Source organism: Sarcophilus harrisii, chromosome 4 (genome assembly GCF_902635505.1).
Source record: "Sarcophilus harrisii chromosome 4, mSarHar1.11, whole genome shotgun sequence".
Classification (NCBI taxonomy): Eukaryota; Metazoa; Chordata; class Mammalia; order Dasyuromorphia; family Dasyuridae; genus Sarcophilus; species Sarcophilus harrisii.
The window spans coordinates 95,150,176-95,171,848 of record NC_045429.1 but is presented as its reverse complement, the minus strand read 5'-3'; the positions used below and the strand labels follow the sequence as shown (position 1 = coordinate 95,171,848).

At 42.5% G+C, this 21,673-nt stretch overlaps 1 protein-coding gene across 2 annotated transcripts; it reads right to left on the bottom strand.

Annotated features, from left to right (window-relative positions):
* Positions 1-1,010: 1,010 nt before the first annotated feature.
* On the bottom strand, positions 1,011-20,631 carry RNPEP (arginyl aminopeptidase). 2 transcript variants are annotated; one of them, XM_031937131.1, is made up of 11 exons: positions 19,961-20,631; positions 18,188-18,328; positions 17,763-17,911; positions 13,442-13,558; positions 12,668-12,903; positions 9,410-9,523; positions 8,155-8,267; positions 7,872-7,980; positions 6,407-6,631; positions 2,632-2,774; positions 1,011-1,513 (listed from the first exon to the last, which is right to left on the bottom strand). In XM_031937131.1, the coding sequence occupies exons 1-11, from the start codon at positions 20,402-20,404 to the stop codon at positions 1,358-1,360; spliced, it is 1,947 nt and encodes a 648-aa protein (XP_031792991.1). In that variant the 5' UTR covers positions 20,405-20,631; the 3' UTR covers positions 1,011-1,357. The 2 variants fall into 2 exon arrangements, with proteins under 2 accessions (XP_031792991.1, XP_031792992.1); XM_031937132.1 differs by lacking the exons at positions 17,763-17,911; positions 18,188-18,328; positions 19,961-20,631 and having other exon boundaries at positions 13,405-13,477.
* Between the last annotated feature and the right edge of the window lie 1,042 nt (positions 20,632-21,673).

The following is a 21,673-nucleotide window of genomic DNA, read 5'->3' as shown; positions in this document are numbered from 1 at the left end:
CTATTCCGAGCCTTAGCTATGCCATAAAATACATTAGAATATATTCCCACCCTGCTCAAGAGAATCTCTTGCTTCAAAATACAGCTCAGGCACTGTCCTCCAATTCTTAACCTGGGGTCCCTGAACTTGACTTTAATATTTTGATAACTACTACAATGTACTTGGCTTCCTTTGTAATCTTATATAGCTCAATCATTGAAAAACATTATTGCAAGAAAATAGGCTTCCCTGGACTGCCAGAGGAGTCCATAACACACCAAAAAATGTGAGTTTCAATTAACTGCTGGCTGGTTCAGAGCCTTCCTTTTCCAATATCACACTTCACTTTTCCAACTTATTTGTCTTAATTCTCTACCAAAAGTGTAAGGCCTTTGAAGAGGGATTTTACATCCCCAAGTTCTAGTTGAGTATTTCAGGAGGCATTTATTTAACTGAATATTCCAACCCCTGGTAACTGTACCCCACTTAATAACAAAACAGAAATCCTAGTAACTTGAAGGAAATTGCAGTTAAGTCCCAATACCCACTGTGGTCATAGCTCTAATAGGATTTTAAATGTCCTAAAGTAGCATGTGGGGGCCAAGATGAAAAGAATGAGACTATGCCTGATGCTAATAATTCATTAAGCCACAGACAGGTGTTGCAGTGGGGAGAGCTCTGGACCTAGAATCAGGAAGACCTGAATTCAAATCCAGTTGTCAACAGATATTTAATAAGTGTTAACCCTGGGAAAGTCTTATAACCCATTTGCCTTAAGTTTCTTCAAGAATAAAATGGGTAACTACAGCATTAACCTTGAAAAAATGTTTATAAAGCACTTAGCACAGTGCCTGGTGAACAGCAGGCCCTTAGCAGTGTACTGAGTGTTCGTGCACATGCACTTTGTTGGCAGGTTTCACTTTTTTCTTATATCCTTTTTCATATCCATGTATGGGTTTCCCTGTCTCCCTATAATACTGAGTTTGGAGTAACACACACTACACACACACTCTCCCTGGCCAAACAGCAGCTTCCAGATTTTTCATCTAAAAATTTTATTTAAAATAGTGAACCTGAAAAATAGTCAAGCTGCCAACCCTTTGCACAGCACCTGAAGAGTCAGCACAACACCCTCTCTTCTTCCTATGTCAGATCAAGGAAGAGTGGAAATGCCTTCTCCCCCAACTCATGCCAGGACCCGCTGAAAACTGTGGGAAGACTCCCCGTTCCAGAATTCAGCTTTCAGGGAAGTTCCCATGCAGAGCAGAATCCTGGAATACAAGACGTCAGCCGCGTGGGAAAAATGGAGAATGGGGATACACCATTCTTCTGAAGGTCCATGACACCTAAAGGAGGTAAGGGCCCCAGCCTGGAGCTCTTAACTCTTCGATTCCATGATCTGCCGGACATAATTGACAACATTGCTGTGGAGCTGGGGGGCGGTGGTAGAAAAGGTCTCTTTGGCTAGGAGGCGGGCTGCCTCACTGCCACTCATCATGGCATGGTACAGTGGAAGGGTATACTTCTGTTTTCCCTGTAGTGAGCAAAAACATGACCCAAGTAGTCAGATACTATAAACTTTTCACCCCTTCAACCCTACCTTCCTGCTACAGACTTGTGTCCTGTCCCAAGAGACACATGCACAATATGCAGGAGATAAGAATATTAGCAAGAATGGCTATCATCTGGCCTACTGGTCGCCAAGTACTCTAATTCTAACGTTCTCTAGAGCTCAATCCAACCCGTTAGATCATTAACAAGAAGATACAAATTGGGGTAGGGAAGAAGGACACAAATACAATAGAACTCCACTTCTAGACAGTTATCTATTAAGTTGGTAGTTAGATATGAACACTCCATGAAATAAAATTGGTTCTCTTTAATGTCTGGTTTTAATAAAGTGGGAAAATATTTACAAGTTAAAGCATATCTTTGTCCTAAATGTGGGGTAATCAATATATAATTTAGTAAAATTCTGTTTTGAAGAAAACTTTAAAAAGTCAGTGAGTCCTCCCTTTAGGTCCACACAGATGTCCAGCTCCCTGGCTCAGTTGGATGAATGAGGGAATCAGACTCTTCTCTTCTGACAAACCTTTTTTCTTCCATCTGAAATCTGAAGACTGTTACTCTCAGAGCCCCTGGGCTTTCAGTCCCTGTGGTTCTCCAGATAGGATGATCTTGTCCCTAGTCTTAGGTGACCTCCAACCAGTGTTTCCCCAGGGAGTGAAGACCTATAATTTTAACTGTTATCTTTCGGTCTTCAGCTCTTTTCTCTGGGGGTTTTTCCCTAGAGGCAGTCCATACATAATCTGTCCTTCCCAATCAAAGTTCAGTAAGCCCTGACCATTTCCTCCCCCCAGTCTCTATCAATTGATTTGTAAGAAACTACAGGAGTCCATAAACTCCCTTCTTTTCCTTCCAGGAATTTCCTGAGTTTTATTTAATAATAGCTAGTATCACCTAATAATAAAAAATCCTGTTAATTAGCTGTGCCCTTCAGGACATCATCTTTTACAGGAAGACTACATCCTAGTCTTTCTCAGACCAATAGGGTGCTAACCCTTCACTTTAAGGTAAACTATAGGATTGCCTCACATGTTTTTGGGCAACAGAAGCAGAGGCCACTGTAGGGAGGAGCTCCTGAGAACTCACCTGACTCTTCAGGAAATCCTGTACTTTCTTGAAATCTGCCTGGTGATCATTTTTGATGACAATTTGGCTCCAACGTAAGCGCAGCTCTGCATTTCGGGCATTTGAGATCTTGGGGTATGTCTCTCCCATTTGTTTCACATTCCCTAGAAAGAAGATAGGGGATGTGAGAATTGTAAGTCACTTGAGCATAAGATATTAACTCTGAAAAACTGCAAAGAAATTTCTCCAGATATTCTGAAACTGATCTCAAGGCTTCTAAGAAAGTACCTAGAGACAGACCAAGTGAGTCATCAGCATAGCCACCATTTGATCATGTGTATCCCTTAAGCAAAAGCAATACTTTCTTTTTGTCTTTCATATTCAATTTCACTGAAAAGCATTAAGTTGAGATACAAAAGTGAAAATGAAAAAGACACTGCCTTTAATAAGCTTATCTTCTATTCAATTGCACAAACAAAAACAGTATTTGCACAAATAAAAACAAATTAAATTTGAGGAAGCAAAAAAAAAACCTAATAATTGGAGATTTAAAAAGACTTTGAGCACACAAATGAACAGAAGCTAGTGATTTCAAGAAGCAGTGATCAGAAAAGACAAGAAGTGACATGTGGCAGGTAGGTCAAAAAGCCTTGATGACCATCTCTCCTTATGTACCAATAGTGAAAAATCCATAGTTTTAAGCCCAAGAACTTTACAACCTTAGCTTGGTCCTTGTAGTTATGGGAAGGGGAAGGAAGAAGAGGGGGAGACTGAACTTTTCATCTCTTTAGCATCTACTGTTAAAAAAGACTTCTTGCCACCAAAATCCTTGATACCATTACATATTAAACGTGAGAAACCAAAATAATTTCACTGTCAGAAATGACAATAAAGAAGATGCATTATTCTCTACTTCCTTTTTTATACCTAAAGAATCACAGAGTCTTTTCATCTGACGTGACTCTAAAACCACTCTCTGATATAATGTGAGTCCCTTAAAAGCAGGGACCATCATGTTTTTCTTTTTGAATCCCCTTCACAAAGCTCTTTACACAGTAAGAAATTAGTACATTCTATTATATTCATCCATTCCTAGAGCAAAGCTTGTATAATGGCAGATGGGGGAGATGGGCATATGAATTGCATGAAGGGGAATCATGTGCAAATGAATCTGAGAAGAAAGATGGAGTCAGATTGTGGAAGACCTAAAGACTTTGGTGAGAAGTTGGTACTTTATCCTAGAGACAACAGTGATCTGTAGAGAGCCAACTGTTAAATCCATGTGATCTTATGAACTCTCACTGACAGGAGAAGCTGGTAGTCTACTATGTCAAAAGATCAAGTAGAATGAGTATTGAGAAAAGGCTATTATTAGATTTAGTAGTTAAGAAATCACTGGTCAGCTTGGAGAAAAGTTTTAGTCAAGTGGTAGGGTTAGACACCATATTGTTAAATCCAGAGAAGGAAGTAGGAGAAGAAGAGAAGGGGACAAGAGGACTTTCCCAAGGAATTTGGTTGTAAAAATAGGAAGAATAGGATAATAGCTTGAGGGGAGGCAGGATTAAGTTTTTTTTAAGGACAAGGAAAACTTGTGTGTGCTTGTAGACAATAAGAAGGAACTAAATGACAAAGTAGAGATCAAAGATGAGAGTGAATGATTAAGGGGACAAACCCCCAGAGAGGATAGAAAGAACTAGGACCAAGGTCACAAGTATAGGGGTTAAATCTCTTTGCCAAAGACTAAAACAAAGGAGCTGAGACTTAGACATAGAAATAGGGGAAATAAAGGAACTCATGGCAGATGGCCACTATTTTAAAAGGAGATATTTTCCATTGAGAGAAAATAGGTACAAAAGGATTTGGAACAGCCATTGTCAGTCAAATAACAGAGAATGAATCAAGAGAATAAAAGGGTTACTAGGCAATAGTGAGAGCCCACTTGAGATTTGGTGAAAGTCTCTAGTGGACCTAGTCACACATTCCTGATGGATTCACTCACATTCAAGAAATATGAAAACTGGATGGTGGGGGATGATCCAGGTTAATTATATGATTATGTATGATCAATGACAAGACAAAGGGCAGAAAGTATTCAAGGAAAGAGGTTAATGGATCGGTAAGAATGTGAAGGGAATGAGGTTAGAGCAGAGATGATATGCTGGGAGAACAAGGAGAGGTATGGGGAATAGAAGTCATGGTGAGAGTAAAGACAAGATTTAAAAAGAATGAGGCAGAGTAAGAGATGGAATAGGAAATTAAAATGAAAGAAAGGAATCTCAAAGTCCAAAGTCATAGAGATAATAGTAATGGTAAAATAAACAATAGGAAGAATTAAGATGTATCCAATCCCTAAGAAATGAAGTGAAAATACAGGGCATGAGAACTGAGGAAGCTGATAACCTGATATTAACAGTATTCAAAGGAATACTAACATATACTGAGTTTCTAGTAAAGCAAGGGTTTGGGGTTGAGAATACTATGAAAACTAGGCACTGCCCTAGGACTAGAAAGAAAAACCTATCCAGGAATGAATCTCAAGACAAGGAGTTTCTAGACCAATGTGTCAGGCATGTGAAAAAGATCATTCTGAGAATAGCCAAGGAGACAGACAAGGGTGATGTAGAAATTGGGAAGAATCCTAGGATGAAGGGAAGTTTGTTAACATTGGGGATTCCATGGGACACAATCAAACAGGAAGGTAGAGGAGGATGTTGACTGTGGAGGGATAAAGCTAAAGTTGATAAGAGTAAGAAAACACAGGGAGGAATTGAAAGAATAAAGGACCAACCAGCAACAACTTTGAGACACATGGAAAAGGGGAGCAAGAACTTGTAGAAAAAAAAAATCACCAGTTGACTGAGAACCCTGATCTTAGAGTCCCTTAATGACTAACCCTGGTATCAGTGTAGGGGCATCAGCATCAGCTTCCAAGGCTGATCACAAAGGAGCTATTTGTCTGGGGTATCTGGTGCAGTAAATATTCTGGTCCCCAAGCTGCAGCCTCTTTCCAAGATGGAGAATGAGGCATACTCACAAAATACTCCGTACATGGAACAAACTTGTAGTCCCTAACCTCTAAAACATCAATTACAGGTCTTGTACCACTAGAGCTTTAAAGCTCAGAATCTGACAGATCTGCTCAGAATTTCAGATGGCCATGATCCCTTTTGGCAAAGAATCTCTATTAACTGGGGCAGTTGGTCAGATCCAAATAATCTAGTCTGACCTTTATTTCCCCCTCCCCCCCAGGAATTGGGGTTAAGTGACTTGCCCAAGGTTACACAGCTAGGAAGTGTTAAGTGTCTAAGGGCAGATATGAACTCAGGTCCTCCTGACTTCAAGGCTGGTGCTCTATCCACTGCACTATCTAGCTGCCCCTAATAAGCGACCTTTATAAGGGTCGCTCTACTAAATTCTTCTGAATCTGAACTCCAACCAAATTACTACAAGTTAATGTTGCTACTTAGCTTGCTACTCTACCCATCTTTCAAATTCTTTGCCAAAAAAAAAAAAATTCACTCATGATCTCATATTTTATATCACTATTTCAAATTGCTTTCAAAACTAAAAACAATCCATTTCTATACAACCTCTGTTTTATACACTTGCACTCAATCTTAGCATTTATATATTTGCATAATGCTCATGTTTTATGGTTTTGTTTTATTGTAAGTACTTGTGATTGTTTGCCCAAGTGTCATAAATTGATCATATCTCCTTTCTCCAGTCTCCTCTGCATTAGAAAGCACAGAATTCTGAACTATGGGATCACTATGGCTGTTTTCCTTGGACTTACCAGGAGGTAGAGGGGATTTCTGTAGGATCTTATCTAGGAAGTAGACTAGCTGGTAGGTCTTCCAGGTAGAGATATCCACAGCAGCAATAGCTCCTAGGTCTAGATTCTCAGCAGTCCAAAGCTGGGCCAGCTCCTCAGCAGGCTTCATAAGTGAGTCACCAGGGGAGAGGTCAGGTAGATAAGGGGGCCATCCTGGTGTGTTCAACCATCTATCAAATTCAAAGCCTGTATGGTGGGGGTAAGAGGAAAGTATTGGCAAGGGTCCCAGTCATTCTCGTCAAAGCTCCAATTCCCGTTATGCCCAAGAGCAAGCTTCCCCTAGCCACCCCCTGTACTCTCCAAACCTTGGTCTCAAGCTTGAGTCTATTCCAAATTCTCACTTCATCAACTACATGCCAACTGACCATCACCCTTGCGCTTTCATGCGGTCTTGGATCAGACTTTACAACATGTAGTGTCTGGGATAACTCTCTGGAGGACCTCAGGACCAGCCTTGATCTTTAGCGCAGGAGGCAGAGAGCCATCAGGAGGATGGTCAAAAATGGAATGTCTTATTTCCAGTCCTCTCAGCCCTTAAATACCTTGGTATGATTACAGCATTACAGCATATTGAATATGTGTGAACTAGAGGACCATTACATCACCACACTTAATATATGTATACTAGAGAACCATCATCTCATCAATTCCACTGAGTTAACACTTTGTTGTAAGTATCCTTGCTTCAAGTATACTTCTCCAGAGTTCCGGCCCTCTACAACAACACTCTCTGCAGCCAGAGGATTTTGCTTTGGAGGAGTAGCTGAGTGATCATGATCCCTCTGGCTCCTATACAGTTTCAGTATCCTGAAATGTGGGGTCTCACACCTGACTAGCTGCTGTGGGACTTGACAAAAGTAGTGGCAAGAGAGATGGAGATTGCTTTCCCACTGCACAATCCCAGATCATTAAAGTCCCACCATAGTGAGGAGGATGGGGATGGGGATATATTTTTAAGGACCAGGAATCTCTATCATGATGGCACAGCCTAAATTCTCTCCCCTTAAGGTAGAAACAATTTCCAGGTGAGCCACTATAGACACTGGCATATCCTTTTGCATAGAAGCGGTTTTATGAGAGTTAATTTCCTTTCAACTTCAAGGTTCAAAACTATTGTCAAGGAAACAGTTACTTAAGCTTTAGCATAAGCATCAGAGTCAAGGTCCTGTTCACATGTGCCCAAGTGCTGGAAAGGAAAGCAACAGACCAAGAGAAAAGAAACAGGAACAAACATGCATCATGACCCAAAATGAAATCAAGGGAGGCCATTAGGGCCCAAGTAAAGCCCTGGAGTTTTATTTGCTGAAGTGCCACTTAAAAGTTAACTTTTACTCATTTGCTTTTTCCTGGCTTTTCCAAATGAAAACACTCAAGGTTTCTCTTTCCCTGTCCTGATTTCCCAGGGATTTGTGGGCAATGGTCTTACCTGGTATAGAATCTACTCTCTTCTTTTTCAGTTCAGGGAAATATTCCAAGTAGAATTCTAGAAAATCATCAGCCAAGATGCTTTGGAATTTAAATTCATTGACATAGGCCTGTAACAAGGGAAATGTTTGGTCAGTTAGGATCACTGGATCCCCCTAGGGAGTGGTTACCAGGTATGAGCCCACCGTGAACATTTTGCCATATCTCTAACTCCTCCTTTATTCAAACTTCCCCATCTACATGTTCCTCTTTCTTTTTTCTTCTCCATCAGGGGTTAACTATACCTTAAGGAAGTTGTCAAACTTGTCCTGGTCTCCTACCAGGTGGGCCAGGTAAGAGACAAAGCAGAATCCTTTCTCATAAGGGGTTTCATTGTAGGTATCATCAGGATCAACACCTGGTAGAAGAGGAGTACCCAAGGCTTGAATTATTCATCACCATAACCCCTCAATCCTATATTTTCCAAACCAGGCAGATTATAAATATAGTTTGTCCTACAGAACACGATCAAGAGATTCTCCCAGACTATTTATTTCAGACCATAGCAATTCATTTAAAGAAGTGCTCTTAACCTGATGTCCATGAACTTAAACCCATTCTGCTAATTTAATTTCAAAACAACTTTTTAATAATCTTATATATTTATTTTATGCTTTAAAAAATTATTCGGAGAAGGGAGCTACTTCATAAAAAAGTTTTCAGGACTTTGGTTACAAAGAAGTCCTTATAGGACCATTAACCACAGAAAACTCTAACCAACAGGACACAAACCAACATACCTTCAACAGAAACTGCAGGTGCTCTTATCCCTATAAAATTATTTACTAGAGATGAAAAAATTTGTAAAGTGACAAAGGACACATTATAAATTCTCTGGGCTTTGGGTCAACTCCCTATCCACCCAACTATTTTTAGGAAAACATATCTTTTAATCTACTTTAGGCTATGATGAGATTTCATGCAATTCCACAGATAAACATGACCAAAAAAAATAAAATAAAATAAAGATTTTGACTACAGCAAAAAGTATTTATTTCCTAATTTTAAGTAGCATTATACCAAACTTGCATAAGGTCTCCTTCCTGTTGATCTTCAGAGCAAGTCAGAACCAAGTATTATCTGTCCTGGTTGCGACTCTTCTCCTGGCCCTACTTCAGGTAGGCTTCACTTTATTTCTAACTCCCCAGATCTCATCCTCACTCCACTTCTAAACCATGTTTATATCAACTCTCTCATTGTTCCTGACCTACTCACACTTGTCTAAAAATTTCCCAAAATTTAGAGTGCTCCTCTCTGGCCACCTTTTCCTTTTTGGTGGGGCAGGACTTCCTTGACTTTTGTTCTTATATCCACAGGACTTGTAAAGAGCTCAGCATACACTAAGTGCTTAATAAATGCTTTTAACTTCATCCATTCATCCAGATGAAATGGCTCAAGAACAGTCCTTCTCCAAAGAAGGTAAGGCCCTACCCACCCAAAGCCATTACAAAGGCTGGGCTATAAAGCCAACAGATTACCCAGAGGTGCCTTCTCTCTGACCTGGCTCAATCTTTACTCGGAGTTTGTTCAGCGGGTGGTCCTCTCCAGTGATGTCCATGTGCTGCCGAAGGAGTGCCCTCCCCGTGGCAGCTTCCAGGCAGGTATAAGCAGCACCTGGAGAAAAAGAAAGTTGCAGACACATCAGGTTGCTCAGAGGAAATGCCTGTGCTGAAGGAGACCCTGCAGTGCTTGGAGTGGGGAAGGGGGGGGAGGGAATGGGGGGAAGAAGGGAACAGCACCCACCTGGTGGGGCTTGTTGGCCAGAGTGCCCCTCTGCCTGGCTGACAGACTCAGGCTCCACTGGGTCTTTGTGCTTCCATAGAATCTGAGGTTTAGTCACACCTGACTCCACACTCAGATTTTCCTCTAAACAAAAGTATGTTCAGAGATAGGAACTTAAGGGATTTTCACTTGTTTATTTTGGACACCAAGAGGATTCACTGCTCTGAATTTCTCCCTAAGCATCTGTGGTTCTTCCTTCAGGTTCCACAAATGTTGTCTATGACCCATCATGAAATTTAGCTGGCTCTACACATGCTTGGGTTATGTGGCCCAAGGAGTCCAAGGAACACTAATTCAGGGGATCCCTGGTTCATTTAGGCCTCCAATGCTCCCCTGAAAACGAACACATGATTCTAGCTTCTGGAGGAAGAGCTTCATTGCTTTAGATCTCAGGTGAACTCTAAGGGCCCTTCCAATTCTGAGATTCTCTGATAGAGAGTCCTGGGATTCAAGTACCAAATCATTACAAATTACTTTATACTCTGTCATCAGCCCAGACAAGATCTCATTCAGAAGAGTGCATTGACTGTCCTCCAGCTATCAGAGTCTGAAAGAATCTGGATTAATGGGAGTAAAAGTCTGGCTACATTCTCTTCCCTTCCTAATAGCAAATTCTGTGGAACTAGTATTGGCCCAATACTATCCTCTACCTTCAAATCCCTCAACTCTTTGGTCTATCTATAATTATAGCCTGCCCAACTCCAACCTGGGATTCCTTCCATTATTCATCTCCTTTGCTAGTACTGATGACAGAGCTGGAGGAAGTCATGAAGTCAAAAATGCTGATGGGGTCCAGGACAAGTTTATGCTACTTAATCTCACAACTGCAAACAAAGCAATCTCTGTTTCACTCACCATGGCAGCTCTTCCAAACTTTCCATCTCTCCTCATTCCTCACAGCCACCCCTTTCCTCATCCTGAGCTGAGGGGCTCACTTTGCACCTCTGACCTCTCTGACACCAGCTCCCCCACACTCTCCAACTTTCATCTCAGGTCCTGGTGATGACGCGGTTCTTCTCTTTGCCAAGGCCAAGCATTCTATAGGACCCTTATCTCCACCCCTCTTCTCCAATTGACAGCCCTCACTGCTGCCCCCCCCCTCTTTAAGCTTCAGGGTTTCCCTATCCACCAGATCCTTCTTTGTTGCCTATAAACATGTCTCCTTCATCCTTTAAAAGTTGCCAATGATTTCTCAATGACCAAATCTAACGGTGTCTTCTGTCCTCATCTCTCCTGACCACTCTGCAGCTTGTACCCCGCCCTCTCCCCCTCCCCGCAGCAGTGCTGCTACTGGTCACTCTCTTTCCTTCTGCTACTTCTCTGACCACTTCTCATTATACTTTGATATTTCACCCCAATCATGCCCATTAACTGCCGTGTCCCCCAAAACTCTGCAGTGACTCACCTCTCTCTACATTCTCTCCCACTCCAACAGACTCAAGCAGCATCACAATGCAGGTAACTGCCAGCTTTAACTATCCAGCCCTAGTAGTATCCATCATGAGCAAGTCTACCTCTCCTTTTTCAGTTCACTGACTCACCATTCAACCTCAGAGTCTTATCACTGCAATCTTATGACAATTGGTCATCTTGGCTCAGGTCTCTAATAATTCTAATCCCTACACAGAGCCGACCCCATGATCATCAGCTCAGTAACTTCAATGGCTCTCTATTATTCTTAGCATCAAACAAATTCCCCTGTCGGGCATTCAAAGGCCTACACAACCCAACTCTTCCCTGTATGCTTGGTCTTCTTATCCTTGCCTTCATGCCCTGGTGCAGCCACACTGGCCTACTTGCCACTCTGTAAGAATTTGTGCTAGTCCTTTGTATTCCAATTCTCTGCTTCATCTACTCTGTTTTGCAGAATTCCCTGACTACTTCAAGACTGCTCAGAAGGCACCACTCTGAGCCCCTGCACCCCAAACTGCTAATGCTCTCACCATTAAGGAGATCTACTACCTACTCCATAAATTTCTTATTTACTCCTAGAATGTAAGCTCCTTAAGCACTGGGGCTTTTTTTTTTTTTTTTTTTTACTTTTGTGTCTGTACAACGCTTGGCACAATGTAAATACACATTAGGTGACCAAGAAATAATATTGGAAAACTATCTCAAAGTTTACAGCTTTGAGTCTTTGGTTAACTGCTAGCACACAAAATTAGACATAAAATAGCAATGGCCCTATGCTGAGCTAACAAATACAAAATAAATGTTTATATTGAGTATCTTTAAATCTATGCTATGTTTTTACGCACTCTTGTTATTTTCCCCATTAGAATATATGCTCCTTATGAGAAGAGACTGTTTCATTTTGAGTATTTCTAGAAGGTATTAGTATACAGTTGACATTTATATGAAGTCACATTAAAAAGTGTCTCTCATGATGTCTTTACACAGTGATTCTTGATCCTGGTTCTGCTCACTTTGTATCTCCAGTGCCTTGCACAGTGCCTGGCAAACAGTAAGCACTTACTGAGAGTCAGGGGCTTAGTTAGCTAAGACATAGTCACTTATTCTTATAAGGTTTATAGCCTCAGAGAGGGACAACATTGCAATACTGAGATAATTTTGAGTTAGAAATGTACAAAATAAATGACTATGAGATCCCATGGAGAAAAGTGTTACTGAGCAGGGAAAATTCTTCTCTGACCCATATCTGATACCTCCTTTTCCATCCTTAATTTCCCCAGGTTTAATAATATTTCTCTCTCAAATTTTCCAGAAGCATCACATTCCTATCACTTTCTACATTGTATTTTACTTAAGCTGTGTGTATGTGATGTCCTTTGTCCCCAAATAGATTATAAATTTCTTAAAGAGGAAGCGGGACCTTTATTTCCTCTCTGCATGTCCCTAGCCCAATGTCTTGCATATAGTAGGCATTTACTAAATGTCTGTGGGTAGAACAAAGATCACTTTTGCTTTTGCTGGCCTCTAAGGCTAAACAAACATGGCACCGGGAGGCTGACTCACCAAAGAGGATGGTGGAGATTCTCCTTTGAGCATACATAGTGAAACCCTCATTTAGCCAGAACTCGCCCCAGTTGGCGTTGGTGACCAGATTTCCAAACCAGCTGTGAGAGATCTCATGGATGATAACGTCTGCCAGGGACCGGTCCCCAGCCAACAGACAGGGAGTAACGAAAGTCAGGCAGGGGTTCTCCATGCCCCCAAAGGGAAAAGAGGGCGGCATGAAGAGCAAGTCATATCTGTAAAAAGAAGAGAGAGGTTACAAAGAGGCCTTAGCTCCCCCAATAAGCTATGTTTTATTCTACTGAGAAAAACGTGTCACATGCTTCAAGAAGACATGACTGAGCACCTTAATATATAGCATATGACCTAGTGAGCCCAGAAGTGGGGCTGAGGATAGAACACTGGAGGTCTCCTAGGTACAGAGTCCTCCCACCCTTTTTCTTTGCTGAACCTTGCATTCACCTCAGAAGAGAAACTGGTTCTGTGCTCCCTTCTGGCTTCAAAGGCAGGTAGACACAGGGTTTTTAAAGTCAAATCAATGAACCCTCTAATGAACAGGGATTGGATTCTGAAGCTACCAGAGGAAAAAATGGATTTGGGTTGACTACAGCATTTTCTTCAGACAGGGAGGATAGAAGAGATAAAACGTGAGGGGAGGACATGATGGAGGAGGGAACAAAGAAGCCACAAAAACGTTTATCAGGAGTATGGGTAAAAAGGGTAACGAGACACTCAGCTTGAAACAAAGATGTTAGAGCCAATGTGACACTGCACCTTCCCCAAACATAGGGTCCAAAAAGTTTTTCTCCTGTTGCCAGAAATTCCTCTATCACTCCATTGTACTCGTCCTTGGCAGCTTCAATCAAGCAAGGCTCAGCCCACACGCGACTCCTAATGAGAGAAGAGCAGAGAAACCAGCTGTCAAGGCAACTTCCTCCCAAGCCTTAGAGAATCAGGTCAATAATTTAATTGTGGATAAATATGCTAAAGGGTCTCATCAGTGACAGCAAGAGGGGAAAGGGGCTACCAGCATGGGCTGGAACCATTACCAGCATCTAGGTGGCAGAGAAGCCAGCAGAGCACGACCAAGTACACCACCAAAGCCCAAATCAGACTCAGAGATGCAGCCAGGTCCCAAACCTACAGGGACCAATTCAGAAGAGCCATTACTTTAGGATAGGTGTTTAATGCATACAGTGGTTATTCCACCAAGGTAGCAATTCTGGATCGAGGAAGGGTAAGAAATGGGGAAGGGCAAGGACAAAAGAAAAACTAGGGAGCAAGCAGGATGAGGGAACAACAGTCACAAAACCACCCCATTTGTTCCTCTCCACACCCTATGGCGGTAGCAAGAAAGAGAATCTCGGCCTTACATGAACTGATGTTAAGTGAAATGAGCAGAACCAGGAGATCATTATAAACAGCAACAACAAGATTATATGATCATCAATTCTGACATATGTGGCCCTCTTGATCAATGTGATGATTCAAACTAGTTCCAATTGTTCAGTGATGAAGAGAGCCATCTACACTCAGAGAAAGGATGATGGGAACTGAGTGTGGACCACAACATAGCACTTTTACTCTTTCTGCTGATGTTTGTTTGCATTTTGTTTTCTTTCTCAGGTTTTTTTTTCCTTCTTGATCCATTTTTTTTTTTTTTTTTGTGCAGCAAGATAACTGCATAAATATGTATACATATATTGGATTTAACATATATTTTAACATATTTAACATGTATTGAATGACCTTCCATCTAGGGGAGGGAGTTGGGGGAAGGAGGGAAAAACTTGGAACAGAAAGTTTTGCAAGGGTCAATTTAAAAAATAATAACGAAAAAAAGAGAATCTTGGTCCACCATCAGCTAATTTTCAAATGTTGCCCTGAAAACACCTGGCTTCAGGATTTGGGGATTCCAAGGCACCTTTTCCCCAAGACAGATTAATGCTTTAGGAAATAAATTCAGGGTTTCAAATTGCAGACTGATAGTTAGCCAATAGAAATAATATGTGGACTACCAAATTACCAGCTTAGTTTGCATATGTTGCACAAAGCAACCCTACTGCACTTCAGTTTGTCTGCAGCTGAAAGAATCAGAGACTGAACAAAGCACTTCCTAGGTAGAGGACAAAATTTTTTTGCATCACATGAAAGGCTTGAAATTGTGCTGCCTGTCATATATTTTCTTGTCCCTAGGGCTTCAAACCTAATAAAAATCAGTGTTTAAATTCATTACAGAATAAGTACCTCTTAAAAAGGGGAGGGGGGAGAGGAGCAGCTAAGTGATGCAGTAGATAGAATACCAGCTCTAAAGTCAGGAGGACCCGAGTTTAAATCTGGTCTCAGACACTTAACACTTCCTAGCTGTGTGATCCTGGGCAAGTCACTTAACCCTTAATTGTCTTACCAAAAAAAAAAAAAAAAAAAAAAAAGGCAGTTATTTGGGTATTTATACTTTACTGTCTTTCCTTCCCAAAAGGAAGGTCCTAACCTTGGGTGGGCTTTGTAGCTTAAGTACAGGACCATATACCTTCTTACGCAAAGACAGTATACCCAAATGGTTCTTAGATTTCAATTTCTGAATCCTCCTCCTTTCTTTTTAAAGTTTTCAACATTCACTTTTATAAGACTTTGAGTTTCAAATTTATCTCTCCTCCTCTTCTCTCCAAAACAGCAAGCAATCTGATATGGGTCATAAATGTGCAATCATGTTAGACATATTTCCACATTTGTCATGTTGTAAAAGAAAAAACAAAACAAACAAAAAAACAATGTACATTCAGATTTCAGAGTTACTTTTCTCTGCATGTGGATAGCATTTTCCATCATGAATCCTTAAGAATTGTCTTGGATCTTTGTATTGTTGAGAAGAGCTAAAGTCTATCATAGTTGATCATTGCACAGTGTTATTACTATGCAGCACATTCTTGTGGTTCTACTTATTTCACTCAGTATTAGAATCTCTTCTAACAATGCAGATTATCTTTTCATCCATGTCCTTGTCCATGTCCTGCCAAAAGTTCAACAGAGGGAGTCCACCTAACATGCTTGGGGAAGGTGAGGGAGCTTCCTTCCTTCCTCTTAACATTTCAAGAATATTGTGGAACATTTTAGAAACCCAACCACCTTGTCATATGACTAAACCATCTCTTCCTATCATAAAATGTCTTAAAAACATCTTTTATTCCTTTTCTTTGAGGTTCCTCAGTGACAATAGGAAGTTGTAGCCCATCCATATCACAGGACACTGCCTTCTGACTAATTTCAGTCAATAAAATTCTCGTCAAATTTATTTTTTTTAAAAAACAAGTAGTTTAAAAAAATTTCTGGTCTTAAATGTGAACCAAAATGAGCACTTATATAAATTATTTTTCTATAAATGGGAAAATGGAATTATAGATAAAATTACAAATCACCATTATGTGAAGCTTGCTTTTCTTTTTTAAAGTATATAATAAATCCAATACATAACTTAGTTTCTTTTGGTCCTGCTTCAGTTCTCTTCATTGCATTAAAAAAAAAAATGCTTCAATGATTTCTCTTTTTTCTTTCTTTTCTTTTCTGACCATCTCTCCTGTCTGTCCTAACTTAGTATCCATTCAAAGAAAAAGAAAACCAAAATCCTTGAAATATGCACATTTTTTGCTTGCTGAATTGAAGTGTTCCTAGGACATTTGTAATAAAAGGTTTCAAAAAATTGGGATAATCTAGTCAAATTGGATATTTAATCACTATTGATTTATCACAATGTTCTATTCTGCCACGGGCTTCTTTTCTTTTTGAGTAAAAGGCATATCCAACTAGAATCTTAGGATATATCTGTGACCATGAAACCAAAGTATCTAGCCTCTTCTTAGAAGAGAATTCCCCACATCCATTTGGGAAAAGCTAGGCTATCACCACTAGTTAAACTGGATTCTATAATGGATTCTAGTGCTGTCATTTATTACACACATAAAATCAACAGTAATCAAGCAAGTAATGAATCAGAGATGTTTCTGATAGATGGTGGAGGAGGAAAAAAAGGGGATTTCCCATAACAGGTCCTTCCAAAACAACCTAAGAGTGGATTCTCTGAAAAGACACACACCTCCTCATTCTTGGATTACAGGTTTCCCAACTATTGGCCTTTGAATGGGTGGGACAAACTATTTTTTTATATTGAGTGGCTCTGATTCTGAACTGGTTTATTAGAAGCTGAGTAAAATGAAGTCACTATTTATCATTCCACATTACATCCTTGGAATTGAGATTTATGCAACACCTTATCAGACTGAGATTTAAGGTTGATAATGAATACCAAGCTTACCCAAGAAAATCCTCCCTGAAGCTAAAAACCATGGACCAAGATAAAAGAAAGAATTACAGTTAGGAAGACTATTATTGTTCCACACCCAACTTTTGCTCCATTCCAGTAAGAGGAAAAATGGGAAAAAAATGTTACTAGCAAAATCTGAACTCTTGGCTTTAATAAATTCTCAAAGAAACTTTACAAATTTTATTCTACCAAATCTAATTAACCATATAGAGAGCCCTTTGTATTGAGGGTTTGGGTCCATGTACAATGTTTTTTTCTTTGCAGGAAGTACAAAGAAAGTCTTAACTTTCTCTTGCCTCTCTCCAAAAAAGCAAAATTCATTGCTCAAATGGCAGTCATTTTCTCCTAAACCTCTCAGAATCAAAGTAGCTCAATCTTGAAAGATGTCTACCTCACCCATTGGAAGCAACAAGCAAAAGATGCAAAAAAACAATTAAAATAGAATAGAATTACGAAAACTTTGAGACACATATGGCCATATTGCAAGGGAGGGAGATTCAGAGGGCAAAGGATTTAATGAGCCAAATTGATACGTGAAACTTCTGACTGAAGTATAACACCCACTTGCCTATAGCATGGGCAGCATATTCTCAAATTCAAATATTAATGGGACTAGAGGGAAAGTACTAGAAGGAACACAGTTCTACTGGTTTTCCTTCTAGAAAGAGGAAGATCCCATATTGTTCCCCACAAATACTCCAGTGGAGTCTATCAGTCATATACAAACTTATTTACCTCTCTATGTCAGAAGCTGCTTCTACAGTCTCAGTAACCTACCTGGGTCCAACTTCAGCTGAAACCAGATCTCCAACAGCCAAAGCTACCAGATAAGAGGGGATAGGCTGACACATTTGGAAGAAGAACTGGTTTGGGCCTCGTTTTTCCCATGTGGTAGCACTCATCACTGCTGTAAAGCCCTCTGGTACCTGGGAAAAGAATAAAGATTGGGTTTTTAATTGCAGAAAAGTCATAATTTGGAAATTAACCTAGAATAAAGTGAGATTTGGGGACTAAATTTCTCAAATTTAGAGGGTCACATGCCTTTTTATTAGAAAGATGTATACACACACAAGCAACAATAATACTAAGAGCTCCTTTAGGATAAAGTTACATTAGGCATTCAATTTTAGAGTTACCAGTTTAAAAGTAGTAACATTGTTCTGAAATCACATTATTCAAACCCAAGAACAGACATTTCTTACCTCAATAAGGGCAGAATATTTGCTTTTCACTGCAGGGGTGTCAAAACAGGGGAAAAAGGCTCTGTTGAGGACGGCCTGACCCTGTGTATAGACAAAGGGCTTCTTCTTCCCTGCTGTCTGCTCTGGAGTCAGCCAACAAACCTGAGAGAACAAACACATTTTAGGAGGCCTGTCCCCTCTGTGGGCTCTAACAGGAGTGCTTTGCAGTCCGAGGGCCAAGTAAAAGAATGCTAGGGAAAAGGAATTTGTTGCCATAATTGTCAAGACTTCCAGGTCAATTAGTGTGATGATATTAAGAACATTCCTCCCAAGTAAATCTATGGGAACAGACTAGAAACAGAAGAATGAGAAACAATGGAACTCAATAATATTTTCAATAAACCAGAAAATATAAGTTCCTAAAGAAGTAACTTCCTGTTTGATAAAAACTGCTGGGAAAACTGGAAAGTAATCTGGTTTACACCAAACATCTTCCTTCATGCTTCACAATATACTTAAAATGAACATATGATATTAATGCTTCGAAACCAAAGTGGTGAGTAGACATGAAGTAGTAAAAGAAGTGTCGAAGGAGACAAACAATTAGGAACAATGATCCAATGATTACGTGGAAGCCGGTTGCTACAAAGAATGTTGAGCCATAAATGCCATCAGAGATAGTGATCATACTATAAAAAATAAGAGACACAGTTCATCTACTACTCCCAGGGATGGCACAGAATCAGAGAAAATAAAATAATTTCAACTATATGAAACTGAAAGGCTTCTGCAGACAAAAGTATTGAACCTAGAATAAGGAAAGTGATTGAAATAGGGGGAAAAGGCCTTCATGTGAAATTGATTTACTAAAGGTTTCCCAGATATGAAATTAATAGCTACAAACACATATTCATGGTCAATTGCCATTCTTCAATAGATAAGTGAAGACATGAACAAACAGTTCTCAAGAGAACTACAATGAAAAACCACGTGATTGTTCCTAGTCATTAAAATTATACATACATATATATATATATCAACAATCCTTAAGCTTCATCTCACACCAATCAAATTAGCAAGGATGACAAGCGTGTTGGAGGAGCTGTGGAAGACGGGCACAGGAATAATCATCTGGAGAGCAATTTAGAATTGCCAATCATTAAACATTTATTAAGCACTTCAGTATGATTTTCCTGGCCTTCCCAGTCTCCCTTTTCTGATAGTCATGTTTTGGGTAAGTGTTAGTACTTTTTTTTCCCCAAGGTCCTGCACAAAGCTCAATTAATCCCAATGACGAGTGCAGTTCTCTGCCTCTGAGTCAATTCTAAAGTTTGGGAACAATCAAAAATAGACAAAAGCATCTCAAACAGAGGCGAGCCGAAAATCAAGCCGGACTTTGGCCGGTGTCAGGGCTGCAGGGCCGGGAAAGCGGCCTTGGGGAGGGGCGCGGCCAGAAGAAGGGGCACACCCCTTTCCCCGACACTGGCTGCTGGGAAGGCGGCTGGCGGCCAACCCTCGGCCCCGGGGCACAAGGGCGGATGCCCGCAGGCTCAGTGAGGCGAAAATGCCCAGCCTGTGAACAAGAGGCATCTATGTGCTCCTGGCCAGGCGGCAAACACAGCCCCGGCCCTCGGGAGGCTTTCTATCTAGCGGGGCGGGGGGATGTGCGGCAGATCCATTCGGAGCCAACTAAAGCCGGCCGTAGAGCGTTGCGAGAGGGCAGGCACCGAGGAGGCCGGCGGTGCCAGGGAGGGAGGGCGCGGAGGTGGGGGAGGAGAACCGCGCCGCACTCACCCCGGGCCCCTCGCCCACGCGGTAGGTGAGCAGCAGCTGGAAGCGCTCCCCGGGGCGGCAGGGCTGCGGGAAGGCCACGCTCAGGGCCTGGCCGTAGTGGGCAAAGGGGCGCGTGTGGAAGGGCACGGGCTCCTCGGACGGCTCCCCAGAGCCGGGCCGCTCCCGCCGCAGGGCCGCCGCCGTCACCTCGAGGCAGGGGTGCGAGTCTAGGTGCAGCTCGGCGGCGCCCTCGGGCCCCAGGCAGCGCAGTTCCAGCGCCGCGGTGCCGCCCAGGCCGCGGCTGCCCGGGCCCGGGCCCGGCGGCCCGAACTCCACCCGCAGGGTCAAATGCAGGTGCAGCAGTTCGAAGGCGCGGAAGTTGGAGGCCGAGGCGACGTCCGGGGCCCGGGCCGAGTGCAGTGGCCGCCGCGCCGCGCAGCCCGTCACAGGTCCGCCGCACGCCATCGCACCAACCGACACACCGGCTGCCTCCAACCGACTGCCCACCTCGGCGGCGGCCGTCGCCAGCGCCGCGCGGACGCCGGGGGCGGGACCGCCGGCCAAGCCACGCCCCTCGAGCTCGCCGGCCGCCGGGCCACGCCCCCCGCCGGAGCAGCCGCTGCCTCGTCCCCTCGGCGCTCGGGCCACGCCTCCGGTGGGCGTGATTACAGCTCCTAGGCCACGCCCCCCGCCGGAGCAGCCGCTGCCTCGTCCCCTCGGCGCTCGGGCCACGCCTCCGGTGGGCGTGTCGCAGCGCCGCGGCCACGCCCCCTGACTCCCTGTCATTCCCACACCCGGAAATCTTTTTCCTTTGTAGGGGCCGTCTCTCTTGGTCGCCCTTTGTATCCTCCTCCCAGCCTCGCTGGGCTTCCGCGTACTTGCCTAAAAAGTGAGGCTTGTCTCCAGCTCTTCAAGTCCCTTCAGCGTCTTCCGGTCCCCTTGGCTTCAGACGCTAGGGAGGAGGAGGACCTGTTGCCCAGGCCGCGCCTCCTTGAGCTTTTGCCTCCCAGGCAGATCGCCCTTTGCCGTCCCCTTTCTCTCCTTCATTCTCAGTCTCCCTCCTTATTCACCGGCTCCTTTCAGCTCATAAATATCCCACCCGGGCCTCCTACACCAGCCACCTCGCCCTCCGTGACACACCCTTTTTCCCTCTTACAGCCAGAGCCCTGCAACAATGTCTCCAGTCACTGCCCAGACTCTCACCACCGACCTCACTTCTCCAGCAGCTGCCCGCTTCAGCCTTCCAAGAAGCCCTCTAAAGTTATACCCATGGTACTTAGTTGCCAGGCGAAATGGACCCGCTTGACCTCTGCAGGCTTCGGCAGACTGACCATTCCTCCTTTCTAGACTAGGGTTTCCTGATCTTTTGTGTCGTGGTCCCTTTTGGCTTTATCTGGAAACCTTTGGACACCTCAGGATTTGCAAACTCACAAAGTAAAATTCATAGGAAAAGCAATGAATACAAATATTTTACAATAGTTATCAAAGAAATTTTTAAATGAGCTCATGGATCCCAGGTTAAGAATCCCTGTCCTCTTCTGCTTCTCCTACCTGTGAAGCTGCTCTGTCAGTCTCTTTTGTTACATCCCCATCATCCATGTCCCGTGGGAGCGTGTATTCCTGGGCTCCGTCCCCAGCCCTCTCTGTGTCTTAAGTCTCTGTGTTTCTGTCTCTCTCTTCCCCTTTTCTTTCTCTCTTGATTTTATCAGCTCCCATATGTTCTACTATTATTTC